This window comes from Labrus bergylta, chromosome 21 (genome assembly GCF_963930695.1).
Source record: "Labrus bergylta chromosome 21, fLabBer1.1, whole genome shotgun sequence".
Taxonomy (NCBI): domain Eukaryota; kingdom Metazoa; phylum Chordata; class Actinopteri; order Labriformes; family Labridae; genus Labrus; species Labrus bergylta.
Window position 1 is genome coordinate 1,987,048 of NC_089215.1, and position 20,327 is coordinate 2,007,374.

Here is a 20,327-nt window from a genome sequence, read left to right on the forward strand (position 1 = left end):
ACCCAGGTTGCTCTTCCATGTCAAATCCTTCTGCCTGTAGATTTCTAGCGTCAGGGATTTGGAACAAAGTAACGCCTTCTCAAATAGACCTCCAGGCTTCCTTACGTCTGCGGAGACTCTTTTATTAACAGGTTAGATTGTGGTGGTAAAAGATAATGGACACTCGGATTCAAATTAAGGACTGACTGATGTGAAATTTTTGGGTCTGGTATCGATATTAGGGAGAAGAAAAAATCTGATATCGATGTATCGGCCGATTTCTGTCTTCGATCTGTACAGATAGATATATATAGATATACACATTTATTGCATTAATCCCTCAAAGGCCGTTATCAAACTCGTGGAAAAGATGAATAATGAAGACTCAACTGGAAAGTAACCGCTTTACACTCTGGAGAATGATGATGCTTGTTGTAATAAATGACATTTAACTGGTGAATAAATCGAGTAATATCAACGCATATCTGCGATAAAAATGAGCTGATCCCGATCATCACTTGACATGCTAATATCGGCCAATATTATCGGCTGGCTGATTAATCGGTCGGGCTCTAATTCAAATAAAATGTTTTAATGATGATAGTTCAAGAATTAATTTGCTAATTATGACCCAGTTTTATGAAAATGTCTAATGGGAGGCAATGGGAGAGGCTTTACCTGTGGTCACTTCCTGTCAGCACCTGTGTGACTGCTGTTTGTTTGCACTTCCTGTTGTTGTCTCCTCCTCTCTACATCCTTGCTTGTGTTGTTCTTACTCTCCGATGTATGTGATTTTGGATAAAAGCGTCTGATTAATGAATTGTAGGAATAAGAAATTCAAAGTTGAGGACATTTTTGTACCCAGAAGTCAAAGGTAACTGATGTGATTATTTTGTAGGTGTGGTGCCGCCTCGTCACCGCCTCCTTCAACTATTTCCACTCCACCAACTTCTTCTGGATGTTCGGCGAGGGCTGCTACCTCCACACGGCCATCGTGCTCACCTACTCCACCGACAAGCTGCGCAAGTGGATGTTCATCTGCATCGGCTGGTGTACGTACTCGATCTGTTTCTGAAATGTTAACGGGGTTAGCCTGTCTCTAAAAGCAATAAATGACTGATTTAAACATAAACTAACATAAATGTAAAGGGTTAGGCTTAGCTGTTAGGGGGACGGCTGTGACTCAGTTGGAAGAGTCGGAAGGTTGGGGGTTCAATCCCCAGCTGCTGCAGCCACATGTCCGATGTGTCCTTTGGCAAGACACATAACCCCAAGTTGCTCCTGCTGCAGCCTCTACCATCAGTGTGTGAATGTGTAGGTGTGACCTGCGGGTTAAAAGTGATTTGAGCAGTCAGAAGACTAAAAAAGAAAAATACAAGCTCAAGTCCATTTAGCATTTAGCTGTTTCCATTTTCTTCTCGTCTTTAAGTGCAGCTCATGATCTCCGAGCTCTTCCTGAACACTTTGCATGCAGATACGAGAACGCCGTCGTTTTCCTCGTTAAACTTTTTGACAAGAAAGTGAAAGATCGCCATCACCAAAAGGTTGTGTGACTCGAGCCTGTTTGGAAACGTTTCCACTTGACGGAACCGACTGAAGGTCAGACGTAAATGGACTGAACAATGGGAGCGTTGGACTTGACGGAGATGGCGTGATTCGGTATGGCAGGCCGGGAAATCTATTGGTGTGGGGAGTTCAGTGACGCGCTGGTTCACGCTGTCAGACTAAAAGTACGCGCTGCTGAGATTAGGTGTATTGTGCCAGCTGGATTACATTTCCCTCGGGGGAGCGTGAAGCCTCCGTGTGAAGAGGAGATGGCAGCATGGCTGTGAAGACATAAATAAGATCACATTTTATTTGCTCCGCTTAGCTTTAGCTCAGCCTTCAAGAGGCAGAAGTGTTATTAATGCAGAGAGGTGTGGACAAGAGAGGAGAACAACAGAACAGATTACATTTGTCAAGGCTGTAAGAGGAGATTTCTCTGAGCTTTATTGTGACACTGATTACCATATTTTTGCTAATGAAGCAGAGCCTGTTTAAAGATGAGTGTGTCGCTGCAGCGGGGGAAGGTCCTCCTGGTCCCTGAAGTGTCATTTAGATGTAAGTAATTGGTGTTTATCGGCCCTTTTGTACTCCGATAAGTCAGTAACCGGGGCGATCACTCCGCATCACCATCAAGCAGAGTCCAGCTTTTCTTTTATTCACAAAGAACATTTCAGGCGGTGACAAGTCCTGGCTTGCATCTGTGGATCTCGGCACACAAGCAAAGATTGGTTTTGACAGAGCTTGGCAGGCGTTTGGTGATGGGCTATCAAAAAACACACACACACATACACACACACAAGGGGAGTTCATAATGCAGCGTAAAATCCCTGGAGTCATATTTCCTGATCGGAAAAGCAAGAGAAAAATAAAAGAAGAATGTGTCACTTTGTCTTATTCTTTTTCTCTCTCCACAGGTATACCATTCCCTATAATCGTGGCCTGGGCCATCGGGAAGCTGTATTACGACAATGAGAAGTAAGCCCCTTTGTTGTGTTTCTTGATGCCAGATTGTTCTTGATATTCAAAGAGACGTCTCTTCTTCTTTGCCCGCGAAACAAAAGGACAAGGGCAAAGTCAAACTGCACGGCGTTAGAGAGACGGATGTCTGTTATTTACCTGCTGTAATCACATGGTGCAATATTTCTAGTTTGATTGGTGCTTAGTGCTGGATTGATTCAAGTAGTCTCCATTGCTCCTCTATTGAGCTGATCGTTGATTCACTCGATTAAAAGACTTTCACTCCTGTGATCAAAAGTCTGGAATTCTACAATTCACTTAGCAGACGCTTTTATCCAAAGCGACGTACATCAGAGAGTAAGAACAACACAAGCAAGGATCTAGAAAAAAGGGAACAATGTCAGTAAGAGCAAACGATCAGCTTTGAGTCTGATTGGACACACAGGTGCTGACAGGAAGTGACCAGAGGCAAAGCACAACATTGAGGGCAGTTCTTGAGAGCTCTAATCAGTATAGAAACCATCTTATAAGTCATCGTTATCAAACAAAAACCATCGTCACAACCATCATCATCATCAATAATATGGAGACCATCATCATTAAGTTAGTAGGTATTCATGAAAGAGCTGGGTCTTTAGCTTTTTCTTAAAGGTGCAGAGGGACTCTGCAGATCACATGGAGTTTGGAAGTTCATTCCACCACCGGGGGGCGACAGAGGAGAAGAGTCTAGTCAGAGTCTTAGGACCCTGTTGTGAAGGTTGGATCAGACGCCTTTCATTGGCAGATTGAAAGTGTAGGGCTCCGGTGGCCGAGTGGTTAGGGCCCGAGCCTCATGTACAGAAGCTATAGTCTCAAAGCAGGCAAAGGTTCAAATCCGACCTGTGGCTCCTTTCCCTCTCTCTCTCTCTTTGTCCCTAATTTCCAACTCTATCCACTAAGATATTAAAGGTATAATATGTAGAATTTTATTGCAATGTCTACACGACACCCATGATTCCCCACCAGCCTCAACACCATCTTTTCTTATTGTTTTCATTGAGAGCCCCCTGGTGGCCAAATTTACACACTGTGTACACACTTTGTATACACTTTCCAAAAAGACAGACAAACGATCCAAAAAGACAGAGAAAAAAAAGTGAATTCATCCTGAAAAAAATCCTGATATTTGTCAGCCATTAACATTATTTTCTGTGTTGTCTTTTCCCATTGTTAAACTTTCTCATGTTTGTGGAACAATGAGGTCAACGTGCTGCTTTGAGTTTGCTGTGGGGAAAACATTCGGCTTGGCTTGATCTGACTAATTAGAGTTGTTTGTTTGTGTATCTTGAAAGGCGAACATATCCTCTTTGTCTTTGAGCTCCACTGTAGTCTACAGATTATTATAAACACACCAATGAGCTTCAACCTGACCATACATGTTCTCCAAAAAGATCAGAGCCACTGACTGTAAATTTAAAGATAGACGACACGTCTCCACCTCGTCTCGTTGCACTTAACAAGCTTGCTTTTTCTCATACTTTATGAAGACCTGGGAATGCTTTGTTCATTAAGCTTCAGCCCCGTTTGAGTAAATTATCGCAGAGTAAAAATAATATACTTGTTACCCTTGTTAAGAAAAAATGGATTTATTTGGAACAGAAACGACTTTGAGCTCAGAGCAACAAGAAAATACAGCGTTGGCCTTTTCTCTCTCTGTCAGGAATATGAGCCGCTCAGAACAACAGCGGACTCGTCCTCCTGAATCTCACTGACAAGGTGAAGTGAGGGTCAGCCGTGATTCTTACCTTTTTGATTAATACATCGACACATGTTTTGATAAGTCCTCTCTTAGTTTTTTGATTTGCTGGGCAGACGCCTAATTTTATTCTTCATTTTTCCAGACAGAGCCGCTAACATGTAGAAAACTCCCCGAAATAAAATCCCAATTATCAGAAATGGTCTCATCGCTCGGGCAGGTGGTCTCATTCGCTCTCAGGAAAACAAGGTTTTTTAGGATCTAATTATAAACGGAAAAGACTCTGTAATGCATTCTGGGTAAATGACGGGCTGCTAAACATGATTTTTTAACACCTGGGGGCAGAACATGAAATGAATTGCAGCACATAGCGGTAGCTCCGAGGTGCACTCTTTATGAAGAATGATGATTGACAATATCAATACATCTGTCTGTGACTGATTGCTCTGGTTGACGTTTGCAGATGCTGGTTCGGGAAGCGAGCGGGCGTGTACACGGACTACATCTACCAGGGTCCCATGATTCTTGTGCTGGTGGTAAGAGCGCTTTGTATTTTTTTGTCCTTCAGCAGTCTGCATTATATAACCTGCTCCTGCAATTAGTCTCCATTACGTCTTTAAAACCGGCTGACTGGCGTGAGCTGTTGGAAACCTCGACACATTCTTCATGTGGGCAGAGATGAATGTGGAGCATTAACGCGTTACCTATCAGGGTTTAAATCTCAGCATCTGGCAACTAGCAGGAAATATGGAGATCGTTTAATGGGGGAAAAAAACCAAGAGTGAAATCCAAGAATGTGTTCAGACTGCTTTGTACTTTAAATTATCTCCAACTCTGGGTCGTTTCCATACCTGCAGGGGAAGTTTGTCAAGCTTCTGTTACACGTCTTCATGTGGCTGTATCTGTTGTGAAATCTTTGTGTTGTTAATTATACTGAAGAGCCGTCTTAGCTGCATCCTGTTGTGGCAGGATTTCCATCAGAGGGAAAAACGTGCTGCAAACTCAGGAATGTCCTAATTCCCAAGCTTAAAATGATGCAAATGAAAAAAACATGCTGCGTTTTGTGCTAGCTGAGAACTTGTGATGAGGTCAACATCTCTAATGTTGGTATGTGTCCATGCAACCATGGGGTCAGGGTGGCTTTTGTGTTTTTTTCAATCAGGTCATGTAGACGTCTTGTTCATGAGACTTTGCCGAAAGATATTTGTAGTTGACTTGAATGATCTTGGCCATGTTTTTCAAGTCACTCGAAAGGCAAAGGCCATCTTGGAAGACCCTCAGCACCCCCTGCATGCAGAGTTTAGACTTCTGCCGACAGGGAGGAGGTTCACTTATGTAAGGAGGTCGAAATCAAACAGATACCTGAGGTCGTTTGTTCCATCAGCTGTTGGGTTTTTAAATAAGCTGCAGGCATTGTTGCCAGGACACTTTTACTATGGACTGTTGGTCTTTTGTCCCTTATCTCACTCACGTCCATCATGATGGTATCCATGGTAGGGGTGTGTACGGTTACAAAAAATTGTAAACGGTTACACGACGTCATTTTACGTCACTTAGGCCCTGGAGCAGATAAATAAGTCTCCCCTGTGCGCCCTGACCACGGTTGGAACGCGAAGCAGGAAGGTTAACACTCCGCTTAGTAATATGCTTAAATTCAGCGGCTTGTCTCGTCTGATCTGAGGTCGTAGTCGAATGGGCATGACCCTCGGGACTGCGCAATCCCCCCCTACCCGGACGAAGCGGAATAGGACGGAAGGGCAGTAAGGGAAAGGAGTGTGACTCAATCCCCCCCTCCAAAGAGGGGGGTGAGAGAGACTCACGGACTTACGTTCAACCGGTTACCACCGCTGCGAAAGGGCGACATGGAAAGCCAGAACCGAGATGATTGAATGCGTGTCTCTAAAACATTTTAAAATAATAAAAAAAATAAAAATAAAATTCCTAAACGGTTATGATTTACTAAGCGTTTACACGTGTACACGTACACACCCCTAATCCATGGTAGTTATGTTTTATATGTATGTATTTATGTCATTGTGCTGTTTTTTTGTATTTATTTATGCAGCAGGATATTCTCCAGAGAATTCCCCTCGACCCAATAGGAGGGGGGGAGTGAGGTTTATATACTGTGATCGCTGCACGGTGCATAGACTGTCTGTGCACTGCTTTAAGTTTCCTGTTCTCCTGTTTGTTCTTCTCCACTCTTTAGTTGATGATGTGATTCTGTTAAACTTCACTTATCGTTGATATAAAGACAAATATTCTCATTATAGCGTCGTGTAGCGGACTCTGTTGCTTCATCCGCTTCTTCCTGCATCTTGTTTTTAACATCATGCCTAAACTCAGGAGACCCCCCCACCCCCCCTCCAGTCTGACAGGGATAGTCTCCAACTGTGAGGAGCATATGTGAACAGCCAGGTCAGGAGAAGCTCCAGAGCAGTCCTCCTGAAATGATCTAGATATTTTCAGGAGTGTAGATGTGAAAACGGCTATAAAGTTAAAAGAAAGGGGAACAAAAGCGCCTCACCACAGGCTGCTGAGCAAAGCCTGCCACTCTAAATCACCACCTCCGTGTGCAGCAAGCAGAGGGAGGAGGGAGAGATAAAAAGAGTGAGAGAGAGAGAGCGAGAGAGAGAGCGAGAGAGAGAGATAAAGAGAGAGAGAGAGAGAGAGAGAGAGAGAGAGAGAGAGAGACCAGGTCACAGGTTCGGCCACACATAACGGTGTCACTTTGGTGGTTTGACCACCGCAGTAACTCGTCTCAGTGGCAGCTAAGAGGATAGATAATGTAACATCTTAAAGCAGACAGTAACCAGCTGCTGTCCTCTCCTCTGGCCTTCAGAAGCAGAGCTGTGTTATTGTGACTCTTCCTCGCCCTGCTGACGCTCCATGTGATGCCAGACGCTCGGCCCTGCAGCGGGGGTCGTGTGGCAGTGATCCTGCAGATTTAGGAGATTGGCCGGGGACTCAGCCCGGCTCCTTGTACAAGCTTTAGTCATCTCTCGTCTGGACCGCACTAACTCCCTGCTGGCATGGCTTCCAAAAAAAAAAACATCCTCAGTCATTATCCACTTGCCTGCCCTTACACTCCCCTATCTCTGCTGGCTCTCCTCTCTTTGTGGCGTTTTTCCAGCGATTTCTCTCAGCTCTGTTTCCTCCCTGCTGGCTCTCCAGCGGTGGACTGACCTTCCCATCCTTGTCAGAAACAGCACATTCGCTTATCTTTTCTCCGAAAGTTGAAAAAGTCATCTTACCAAAAGGCACAGTGTCTGCTGCCCGACTCTCCCCTGAAGCTCTCATCTGCCGTTTTCAATATCTCTCTCTCGCTTCTTTCATAAAAATTCTACATTCTTGCCTTCAATAGCAACTTTTCTCTCTGGCTTTTATCTCTCTGCCTGTCCCTCAATCATCCAGGATCATTGGCAGGTCAGCAGAATATTTGTTGAGTTTCCTGTTGGGTGTGAACTCTCCGTGCCTTATCAATGGCGGCAGCGATATTCTGCTGCGTCATTATAATGAGTAAAAAGTTTTAAAAGGTGAACACAACACACACGAGGGAAGTTTTTGAAGGGATGCACATTTCATCTCATTTTCATCATTAAAGCAAAACCCAGAAACACACACACACACACACACACACACACACACACACACACACACACATACACACACGCACACACTGCTACAAACAGAGCTGGAAGACACAATGCGATCCTCGACTGAGTTAATGAAGCAGTAAAAATCCATATTTCATAAAAAGCATTCCAATAAGTTTGGCTATTAAAATCAACAAACAGGAATTGTTTGCTCAATGTCTCAAAAAAAAGATGAGTGAAAATGAAAAAATGTCAGCACAACAGACGTGCTGGAGACTGTAGGGGGAAATAATAATCGATCATACTCATATGTTTTCAAATGAACTACCAAGATTAGTATTATAACGATGAAACCTGATGAGGGGAAACGTTCAATGTGTCCACCGACCTTTAGTCAGAAGTTTTGCCTGCAGAAACAAAGAAAGCAGTGAGCAGGAAATGGTGGAAAATGGACGCTCCTGCTCGGAGACAGTGGCTGGAAGTCTTTTAGATCTGCGACATGGAAAGACTCACACGTAGTCTGAGAATTCAACAATCAGTGTTTACACAGAAACGGGATAAATCACGCTCACCGACAGCCTCCGAGAAACAATACCGAGATATATGAATGCCTATAGGAAAGGAAAGTAGGAAAGGAGCCACAGGTCAGACCGGAACCTGCCTTCTCAACGGAAACAATAGGACATGGAGCGAGAAAACCCGAGCAACCCAAGCCCTTCCAGAGAGGGGGTGTGGTCAGACCCAGCTCATTTACATATTTAAAGGTACAGACACAGAAACAGCCTGTTCTGAGCAGGGCTGAAATAGAGGGGTTTATAGACATGATCAAATACAGGATCAGAGTGGATTTAGAACAAGAAACTTCACACACATGTTTTGAGGAGCTCTGAGAACAAAAACTTAAAATATTCTCTAGTTATATTGTCTCCTTAAATCATTGTATCATTATGACCTGGATAATTGAGCCATATGTGTCATTGATTCTGTCCAGTAATGCTCTCCTGGCACTCTCCCAGAAACTCTTCTCATGTCTGTTTTCACTTCCTCAAATAAAAATCAGAAAAAAAAAACAAAAAAACTCAGAGGTGTTTCTCCAGCCGACCTCTGCAGCTTCCTCTACGTCACACATTCTTTTCAGACTTTTCTTGGCAAAGTATTCCTCACATGAAGCCTTCACACATTAAAAAGCCCTCACTGAACTAGCCTGCAGACAGAGGTGTGAAGTGAACACCTTTAAAGGAGTCCAGATATTAAAACCTCAACACAAAAAAGAGACTAAGTAAGAATAAAGGAGGAAACAGTCGATGCTCACAGACTCCTGAGACATTGCTGGGACTTCTATGTTGAGACCTGATTTAAAAGGAAATCTGCTTCAGGGCACGATGTATAAAATGATATGTGCACGTGAGCAGTGAATCACAGTAATCAGGGGGGAAATAATGCACGCAGGAGGAAACCTCACGACTGCCTGCACTTAAGTCGGATGTTCTCCACTTCTATAAAAGTCTTCACGTTAGGTGTCAGAAAAAAGGACGTCAGGGCCCGGTGTCAGAGGAGCTGTTTCACTGAAGTATGTGCTCCTTCCTGTACAGAGAATGTTTAAAACCTCTCTCTTTAACACGTCTCTGAAGCCGTTTTCTGCGACGGAGGATTAGGGTCATGTTAAAATAGAAATTATTTTTAAATTTACAAGATTAAAGTCTTGTCTGCCTTGTTAAAGTGTCTCATGTGCAGAGCCAGTTTGTGTCCTGTTCATCATTTTACAGATAAACAAGGTCTTGCAAGTCAAAGTGCAAACTTCTCTTGAACTGTTCTTACCGACTACACAAGGAAGTATCCTATTTTCTTATTAGTGAAACCTTTAGGACAAGATGCTCCATGTTTGTCATTTGAGAGCAGGATGCTGCTGCTCCTCTGATATAGACTAAAATAACCACTTAATTCTTTTATTCTTTAAAGACTTTTAAGAGTTCTACTTCCATCATTTTTTGCGCAGGCTGGCCTCGAACTCGTTAATCTATGAGATTAAACTCGTAAATTAACGACTTTATTCTCGAAATTTAGAAAAATTATAACTTTTGTGACATGGCCCTAATCCTTTTCACATCTGCACTCCTGTAAATATCTAGAATCATTTCAGGAGGACTGCTCCGGGTAACCCTGTCAGACTGGAGGGAGGGGGGGGGGGGTCCTGAGATAAGACCGTTTGTTCAGGTCTGGGTTTTTGGTTTCCACTCTCGGTTATTTTATGTGCAAACTGAAATTGAAACTGAAATTGTGCTTAAAGCACAGCCTACAGCGTTCTAATAACGCTCATCAAGTCGCCTTCCTCTGACTCTAATAGACGCCATAATGCTTTTTTAAGAGTCTCTTATTGCTGCTTTATTTCCCCCCCACAGATCAATTTCATTTTTCTCTTCAACATCGTGAGAATCCTGATGACCAAACTGCGAGCGTCCACCACTTCAGAGACGATCCAGTACAGGTACATCGACTCAAAGACGTCCTCCTGAGTGTTCACACCTTCCATCAGTTCATGTTTCACAGCCCGTGTCTGGACTGTTTTTAACACACAGCGGTACCTGCAGACTGAAACCTTCTCGTCATGCTTTGTCTGATTCCTCGTCGTCTGCTTCTCTGCAGGAAAGCTGTGAAGGCCACGCTCGTTCTCCTTCCTCTCCTGGGAATCACTTATATGCTTTTCTTTGTCAACCCGGGCGAGGACGAGATCTCTCAAATCGTCTTTATATACTTCAACTCCTTCTTGGAGTCCTTTCAGGTACGGTTAAACTTTTCAGACACGTGTGCATGTTATTAATGACGTCTGTGTTCCTCCCTGCGTGTGTGTGTGTGTGTGTGTGTGTGTGTGTGTGTGTGTGTGATTAAACAGGATCAGGGTGTTCCTCCTCTCTGTTGATGTTTTCTTCCTCTCTCTCTTTATCTCCCCTCCTCCTCCCTCTCTCACAGGGCTTCTTTGTGTCCGTGTTTTACTGCTTCCTAAACAGTGAGGTAAGCACATTTGCATCCTCTCATTGATCCAACGCTTCATACAATTATTTACAGCGCCACCCTCCGCGGGCGCTCTCGCTCTCCCTTTTCGGTGGCTGTCGCTGCGTGTGATAAAGCTCAGCACTTTTATTTAAGGCACAATTAAGGCCTGTCATGTCGGGGCTTAAGTGACATCACTTTAAGAGACGCTGTCAGGCTTCATTTGTCTCCACGAGTAATCAGGGGCGAGAAATATTAACATGCATGCAGAAACACGACTAGCACTTCATGTATTTTTTATTTGTGTTCATTATAATATAGAGTGCATGTTTTTAAAAGAGTCAGACAGACAGTAAATATAGATTTCTAACAAATAAAGAAGAGAATAAAACTCAGTAATGAAAGGAGAGGTAAAAAACAAACAAACAGATGTTCCAGTTATGTCTTGGTACTGACGTTTAGAACAACAGGTGAGTGTCGACTCTTTAATAATAATATAATATCATCCTCCTGACTCCTCCTGACTCCTCCTGACTCCTCCTGACTCCTCCTGACTCCTCCTGACTCCTCCTGCCAGAGTCCTGATTTTATCGGGTGTTACCAACATTTATTGTCTGAAACTCCCCGAAGCTTCCCCAGATATTTTCAAAAACTCCCACATTTCCTTTCTTTACTATCCTCCTCTTCCTCTTCCTCTTCCTCTTCCTCTTCCTCTTCCTCTTCCTCTTCCTCTTCCTCTTCCTCCTCCTCCTCCTCTTCCTCTTCCTCCTCCTCCACCTCCTCTATCCTCCACCTCCTCTCCCTCCTCCTCCTCCTCCTCTTTCTCCTCCTCCTCCTCCTCCTCTTCCTCTTCCTCTTCCTCTTCCTCCTCCTCCTCCTCTTCCTCTTCCTCTTCCTCTTCCTCCTCCTCCACCTCCTCTTCCTCCACCTCCTCTCCTCCTCCTCCACCTCCTCTTCCTCCTCCTCCTCCACCTCCTCTTCCTCCTCTTCCTCCTCCTCCTCCACCTCCTCTTCCTCCTCCTCCTCCACCTCCTCTTCCTCCTCTTCCTCCACCTCCTCTTCCTCCTCTTCCTCCTCCTCCTCTTCCTCCACCTCCTCTTCCTCCTCCTCCTCCTCCTCTTTCTCCTCCTCCTCCACCTCTTTCTCCTCCTCCTCCACCTCCTCCTCCTCCACCTCCTCTTCCTCCTCTTCCTCCACCTCCTCTTCCTCCTCCTCCTGCTCCTCCTCTTCCTCCTCCTCCACCTTCTCTATCCTCCACCTCCTCCTCCTCCTCCTCTTCCTCCTCCTCAACCTCCTCTATCCTCCACCTCCTCCACCTCCTCCTCCTCCTCCTCTTCCTCCTCCTCCACCTCCTCTATCCTCCACCTCCTCTATCCTCCTCCTCCTCGTCTTCCTCCTCCTCCTCTTCCTCCTCCTCCACCTCCTCCACCTCCTCCTCCTCCTCTTCCTCCTCCTCCTGCTCCTCCTCTTCCTCCTCCTCAACCTCCTCTATCCTCCACCTCCTCTATCCTCCTCCTCCTCGTCCTCCTCCTCCTCCTCTATCCTCCTCCTCCTCGTCCTCCTCCTCCTCCTCTTCCTCCTCCTCCACCTCCTCCACCTCCTCCTCCTCCTCCTCCTGCTCCTCCTCTATCCTCCACCTCCTCCTCCTCCTCCTCTTCCTCCTCTTCCACCTCCTCCTCCTCCTCCACCTCCTCTATCCTCCACCTCCTCTATCCTCCTCCTACTCCTCCTCTCCTCCTCCTCCTCCTCCTCCTCTTCCTCCTCTTCCTCCTCCTCCTCCTCTATCCTCCTCCTCCTCGTCCCCCTCCTACTCCTCCTCTCCTCCTCCTCCTCCTCCTCTTCCTCCTCCTCCACCTCCTCTATCCTCCACCTCCTCTATCCTCCTCCTCCTCCTCCTCGTCCTCCTCCTCCTCCTCTCTCCTCCTTCCCAATGAATCTCTGCAGATGTTTCCACACAGCAAACAGCTCATTTCATAGCTGACTTAAGTTTTTTATTAGAAACACAAAATGTCAGAACAGAAGTGAAACAGATGTTGTAAACTTCAGTGAATCTTCTCAGAGTCAGAGGAGCTGTGAGCTGAACGTCACCAACAACAAGCTGACATTTACTCAGCCAGCTTTAAAGTGTCATTCTGTTCTAAATTAAAGTAAAGGAGGTTCAGCAGAGTGGATCATTAACTGATATTTAGTCTTTTTCCAAATTCAAACTCGACCCGATGATGGCATTAGAGGAAATGTTAAGTGATCACCGAAGATGTTTTAATTCATCCTGAGGGGGGGCATGAAGGTGTGAAACAGATTTGATGGAAAACTTTTAATGAATGTCAAGATATTTCAATGTTGACCTCGTGTTGACGCCAGAGGAGAAGTCAACATTTTTAAGGATCCTCGTTTAAGAATCATGAAAAAGATGACATCAATAACATCTACAGTCTTTTGAGAGATTTCAACCTCGACCAAAGTGATGTACAAACTGAACGGCTGTGATTCTAACACAGAATTATTTATATACTTGAATCCATCTTAGAGAATGAAAGCCTCCAGGAATAATTAGTGCACAACCTCCTCCTCTTGCTCTACATCCTGTGTACCTGTTTGTTTGTTAGAAGAAGGACAAGAGAGAGAAAAGAGAGAGGACGACGTTCTGCAGTGTTCTGTCCCTCCTGTAAATGTTTGTTACCATTCCTGACCGACTTATTCTGTCGTTTATTCTCAGGATCATTTATTCTTTGAATTTCCTCCACATCCCCCGACCTGCCCAGCCTCACTTTTTTAAGAAGCCTCTGAAAATGTGGCACATGCTGTCTCAAGTCTTTGAGTTCTTATCAAAGACGCTTAACAAAGACTAACAACAAAAAATATTGTATTATTATTATGATTCAGGTCTTTAACCTGCTCTTTGAATGGAGCTTGTGTTCCATCTCTGACGTGCCAGATTTCTGCTCGTTCTAAATCAGAATGTTTTCACCTTTTAAAATCGACTTGAATCGTCCTCTCAACGTCATTTGTTAAATTGTTACTTGTGAGCACGAGCTATCTGTGACCCCCAGTGATTTTTTTTGACAGCCTGCTCCCGTTGCAGCCCTTTAGCGTGAACAACTTTTAATTTGATTTTGCAAATGTGCCAATTAATGTGCAATGTGAAGCTACGAGCTAACTACAGAGCGCTGGCATTAGCAAGCTAACACAACAATGCAGGACTCAGGTGATCGCAGCTCGAGTCGAGGAGAATTTTGTCTGCTGCTTGCGCTAAAAAAATCCACCGCGCGACAGCAAGGGTGGAGAGGGGTTGGAGGTGTGTCTCTGGAGGAGGGCGGAGGCTTCAGTATGGAGGAGGCGTGGCCTAACAGCAGTTTGTTTTGGTTTCATGCTGGAGCTAAAAAAGTCACACATTCTTCCTTTAAAGAGGACAAAGAGAAAAGTGATGTTGTAGGAAGCTGATTGAAAAAATCGATTTTTTTTGTTCTGTCCCTTTAAGAGATTCTTTTCATAAAGGAGAGCTTTGTACCTCCTCTCCCATCGTGCCCTCCACAGAGTCGATCGATAACCTTTTCGGCTCCGACTACCAACCTCTGAAACACCGCCCGATGTTCCTGCAGCGCGGTGTCAGCAGCCACCATAAAACAGGCGCTCGTAATGACATTATCACTCGACCTTTTCAGCATGATAATCTGGATTATATAACGTGATGTTTGAGTCGGCGTCTCATCTCGGCGTAATCACTATGTTATTCCTGGAGGAACATGTGGATGTAACATCAGCTGACTGCTGCCCTTTAGGTACTGCTGCTAAGCCGGGCCCACATGATGAATGAATATCTCATCAAGAAGCGCGTTGCAGCGCCGATCCGGGGATTATCCACAGTGGGTTTCTCAGAGAGGATATTGATTAAGTGTTTAGTTTCAGTGGGAGAGAATCAGGAGCGAGAAATGAGACCAATGAACAAAAGAGGCGCCGAGTCACAGTCGACACGATTGGAAAACATTTAAAGTCTGAGCAGGAGCTGACATCTGAAGATTTGAGCAAGAAAAGCATTTCTAAAGCATGATAATCAAAGTGTTAAAATGAGGTCCGTGTCATCTTTTAAGGTTAAATCAGGTCCTTTTGTTTAATCTGTGTTGTCACTGGAGGAGAAAATACAGAAGTGGGACACATTGATTTTAAAGATGATAGTGGAGGAAACCTTTTTAATCATCATTAAAGTGATTTACAACGCGTCAGAGTATAGATTGTGTTCAACATCAAGGAGAGGAGCAACATGAAACCAAGTGCACACTAATAATATGACAACTAACAGGGGGGGGAGTTAACTTATAGGACATGATTTAATTAATTCAATTTATGACAAAGAGACACAAAGACGCTTTACATCAAACAAGACGATGTCATTACAAACAGACTCAAACTAAAAAAAATATTTAACAGAAACTTCCGTCAAAATCCAACAAAAAATCCAAAAAGGAGAAAACAGAGAGCCACGGGGAAAGTCTGACCACGACCTGACACAGAAAGGAAGAAACACAGAGAGAAAACGACTTCATCAGCTTGCACTGTCATCTTTACGACTCATGCTTTATGTGCTCACACGGTATGACCCTCACACGAGTTAAATCAGGACGCAGCGTTCCCGAGTGTGAGTGGAGCAGACGGAGGGTTGGAGGCTGTTTCAGTCGACTCGTCGCTGAAATACAAACGTCATAAAAAAACTCTCACTGGAGGCGCCGATAGTCTAGAGAGGTGGGGCGGCTGTAGTTCAGTCTGGAGGGACTTGGGCTGGGTCTCCATGTGGATCATAATATGGAAAGTTGGAGAGGAGAGGTGCCAGAGCACTTCCTGAGGCGCCCTCGAGCAAGGCACCAAACCAGCAGCTCTGGTGCGCTCACTGTGTAGCAGCCGCACTCTGACATACGATCATGAAGTGCACGCTTGTTCTTATTTACACATTTTATAAACATTTCTAAGTGTAACAGATTAATTGATAATACAGATAATTACTCACTGCAGCCCATAGTTCAAATAAAGGGAGACATTTTTTTTCAAAGCACCTGAAGAGTCCATTTCTGTAGATTGTCTTCTTGAAAAAAAAAAAAAAAAGAAACTTGCTGGTTGGTGAGTGCTGAACCTAAAATCAAACCGGTCTTCACCTCTCAACTGAACCTGTACAGAGGACAAACAGGAACAAATCTCACCTCACTGAAACTTTTTATGGCCGACCAGATTTTACAGACTTTGTGAAGATATGTTCAGATCCTTTATTTGAACCGGACCAAACTTTGGGAGCTAGTACACCCCTCCTCCGTCGTTGGAAGTACTTCTACCTCTGTGCTGATGTTGACTTTCAAACTCAAATGTCAGAATCAGAATCAGAATCAGAATCTGGGTTTATTTCCAAGTACATTTACACATACAAGGAATTTGACTTGGTGTATTGGTGCGAAATAATTAATAAGGAAATAAAGCAGAACTAGCAACAACTTAAATAATACAGAATAAGAAGCTATTACAATATATAAAATAGAATTTAAAAAATAAAATAGAAAATAGAAAATAGAAAATAGAAAAAATAAAAAATAAAAAATAAAAAATAAAAAATAAAAAAAATAAAAAAATAAAAAAATAAAAAAACAAAATATACAAAAGGTGTAATGTAGGAGCTGTGCAGTGGACTATGAGAAAACAAATCTTAGTGTGTGTAACTTCTCACAGAGTGCATGTAAGGAAGATAGATTTTTAAAGTCCAGTGGGCGTTAATGTGACGCATAAAGAACAGTTCAGTTCTGTGTACGTCATATATCATCGGTACATATTGAAAGATGTTTGTTAGTATCTCAGTCACCACATGAATCAGGTCATTAAAGGGTTAACACTCCCATCACTCCTCCGTCTGAGTCTTCCTGCTTTTTGTCCTGACAGGTGCGGTCGGCCGTGAGGAAACGTTTCCACCGCTGGCAGGAGCAGCACTCCATCCGAGCCCGGATGACCCAGGCCATGTCCATCCCCACGTCCCCCTCCCGGGTCAGCTTTCACAGCATCAAGCAGTCCACGTCGCTATGAGGGTCCGTCTGTCCGCCCCACCAGATACGTCCTGTGAGAGAAGGAGACCTGGAGCTGTCAGCGTCATCGTTTTCTGCAGCATCACTGGATTCACTGAAACACAGAGAGAGAGAGAGAGAGAGAGACCTCAGGAGAGCCCTTCACTCACCTCCAGGTGAAAGTCGACAGGGGGGTGGAGGGGGGAGAGGACTCTGCAGACTTTGTGAAATGTGAGGTTAGTTGATCAGAGCGAGCTGAGTCTGGATCTGTGTGACTTTGTGAATGTACAGCACTCCATGTCCTTTAATGTCCTCACACAATCTTTGTGTTATTCCTGCTCGCACACTTTCTTCTTCTCCTTCTTTTTTTGTTTTTTTCTTACCTTTACATCAGTGGAAAACTGGGAGTTTGTGCGGCTGGACTGCACTGAACTGGATTCTCTCCCAGCAACAACACTGGACTTTCAAACAAAGCCACACATTCACCATTAAGTTATGAAAGAGAAATGTGCAGATTTGATTTTCCTTCTTCCCTCACAGACGACGTGTGCTCAAAGTGTTTGTCCGTTCTTGTTGTGCTTTCTTCCTCTGTTCATTTTTTTTTTTTTTTTTTTTAACTTTACAGAAAGTTTTACACATTCCAGGATTTCAATCTGAAGAGTTTTGCTCCAAATGAACTCGACTGCAGAGCGGAGGTGGCCTAGTGGTCGGTGTGAGCCTCATGTGCAGAGGCTGGAGTCCGACCTGTGACTCCTTTCTCGAATGACAGTTCTTCTCTCTCTCTCTGTCTCTCTCTCTCTCTCTCTCTCTCTCTCTCTCTCTCTCCCTCTCCTCAACTTCTGACTCTGTCCTCTGTCCCATCTCTCCAATAAAAGCATAAAAAAATATAAACCTTTAACAAAATAACAATAAATAACACGACTAGAAAGGAAGAACGATTTGTATACAAAAGCTAAGCTAGGCTAGGCTCACTGTCTCTCGTCCAACAATGGAGGCCACTGCAGATAGAGTAATGAGAGTTACATTTGATGACTTTTAAAAATCTGTTACGGCGTCCTTAATCAAAATAATTCACTTAAACCTCAAAGCATGAAGACCAGAACATAAATAAGATGCAATACAGATTTAAAGTCTAACCAGAACAGAGCTAACAGAGCTTATTTTACCCCCAAAATAATCAAAGAGAAATAAGAAACCAAAGAAACTGAAGGGGCCAAAAAGAATCAAAGATGGCCCACGTAATGGGTCATTGCTCTCGGCATCTCCCCCCCTAAAACTGCCTAAGAATAAAAGATTAACCAAAACAAAAACCAAAAGACCCAAAATAAAGACTACCGCTGATCTCCAGCCCAAACTCAATCAACAAAACCCAGAAATAGGGAACAAAGCTCCTCCCCACATCACTGCCCTCCCTCCTCCTCCTCCTCTTCCTCCTCCTCCTCCTCACAGATTAAACTCAGGTGTGCAGCAGGTGAAGAGAGAGAGAGAGAGACCGGGTGTGCAGCAGGTCGAGGGAGAAACAGAGAGAGAAAGAGATGTAACAATATCCATAAAAGTCAAAATAGGTTTTAATAAGCTCCACTTTCTCTGCTTTTCTTATTTCTATTCTGCATCCCGGGCGGTCGATCATTTAGTTCAGTGGTTCTCAACTGGCGGGTCGGGACCCAAGAGTGGGTCAGGAGGCCTTTTACAGTGGGTCACTAACGTGTGCCTCTATAAAAAAAGAAGTCTGTGAGGCGCTTTTTAAACATGTTTGTTTTGTTCTGTCACATGTTTTGATCCTCTCAGGTCCAAACTGCAACTTTTTCTTCATTCAGTAAATCTGATTGGTTGATAATATATCAAAAATATGAGTGTTTTGGAGCAAAACTCTTCAGATGCATAAAGAGACGTCTTTCTGTTTCCTCTCTACCAGCAAATCAGGACGGTTTTCTTCTCTCGTGCGTTCATGTTTTGTCGGCTCGACTTGAAGCGTGAGATTTGAGTCGTCCTCTCAGACGGTGTTTTACTGATAACTTGTAAATATATGAGTCTCAACAGAGCGAGGTGCTGAGGACGCCGCGGAGTCGTCACTGATCTAAAAAACCAAAAACCACACACTGTGAATCAGACGGGCACATCATGGAGTGATCCCGACCTCACAGTCCACATTCCTACTAAACCAGTCTGCCTCGCACCGCTGCTTTTTTAAATCTCTCTCAATGTAAATGAAACTCATCGTCCTGTCGCCCTGACATCATCTTTTTTTTCTATCCTCTCTCAGTGATGTGTTCAGACAGCAGAATCTTTGATGTGTTTTCTTCTAGAGTTCATTAGTCGTTCTTGTGTCGCTGCTTCTGGAGGGATCGGAGGGCTTGAGGGGAAAAGAGAACCAAACTTTGTGTTTTTAATTTAAAGAAAAATGTCGTTTTCTTCAGTGTCAAAGTGTTTTCAGATCAAAATGTGAAGCAAATGTTTTCCTTTTTTAGAGGATGTTTCAACACACGACTATTCAACGTTAACGGTTTACTAGTTTTCAAATCAATCACTAAATCTTTATTTGTAGAACGCCAATTCACAACAAGTGTTACCTCGAGGCGAAAGAGCGGGTTAAAGACCGGATAATCTGCAGGAAAGATTTCTCCTTTGTGTGTCGCCCAAACTTCCTTGCCGCTGAGGTGGAGGTCGGAGCAGGACGTGCATGAACGAGGACGGCGGTGGTTGTGGAGACGACACAGACCGATGGTCGAGCCACCACGATATGGATAGCTAGAGTCAAGAAACAGAAAAAACACAACTATCCTTTTAAAAATCAAACAATATGACGGTCAATCTTCAGTCTGCAGAACAGAAGTTTAGAAAGTATTTGATGACATCACTGCGGCTACGTCCCCGTTCCTAACACAAACTCAATGGTCTGTCCTCCTCCATTTTATGTGTGTATATTTTTTGGGCCTTTTGTCTTCATTGGATAAGACAGCTGAAGAGAGACAGGAGATAGTCGGAGGGACGACATGCAGGTCGGGCCGAGGTCGGATTCAAACCCCAGCTGCTGCAACCACCGCCTCTGTACATGCAGCCGAGACAAAACCGCCAGACTATCGACTATCCTCCTTTTCTAAACATTGATTTAGTTTGCAAAAAAGCATCACGCGTACTTTCATTTTGAAAGATGTCTATTCGACTCTCTGTGTTTTCAAACCTCAGGGAAAGATTTGCTTCACTTTATTTTGAAAACACTGTTGAGGAGTTTCTGGATCACTGAAGTATTTTATTTTGAATGCAGCTTCTTGCAAAGTGGACGATCAGCAGTGAAAAGGTAGCAGAGTTTGTTGGTGACACGTTTTCATTCCAGCTCGGGGAGAACACTGACAGCTTCATCCTGATGTGGTACACACGATGTTCAGACCGAGTCACCGTGTAATTCACAATCTTATTTATTGTTATTTATTTTTCAATGTCGTTGTTTTCATACTTGAAAAAATGTGAAAAATAAACTGTGTGTGTTGCATTCGA

At 44.0% G+C, this 20,327-nt stretch overlaps 1 protein-coding gene across 1 annotated transcript in view; it reads left to right on the forward strand.

The window, feature by feature from the left end:
• The window catches only part of LOC109996414 (corticotropin-releasing factor receptor 1), an 82,828-nt gene extending 62,501 nt beyond the window's left edge, over positions 1-20,327 (forward strand). The window contains exons 8-14 of the mRNA XM_020650525.3: positions 878-1,031; positions 2,439-2,499; positions 4,680-4,752; positions 10,212-10,297; positions 10,456-10,591; positions 10,780-10,821; positions 16,714-20,327. Coding sequence (XP_020506181.1) covers positions 878-1,031; positions 2,439-2,499; positions 4,680-4,752; positions 10,212-10,297; positions 10,456-10,591; positions 10,780-10,821; positions 16,714-16,854 — 693 coding nt within the window. The 3' untranslated portion in view covers positions 16,855-20,327. The remainder of the gene's footprint in view (positions 1-877; positions 1,032-2,438; positions 2,500-4,679; positions 4,753-10,211; positions 10,298-10,455; positions 10,592-10,779; positions 10,822-16,713) is intronic.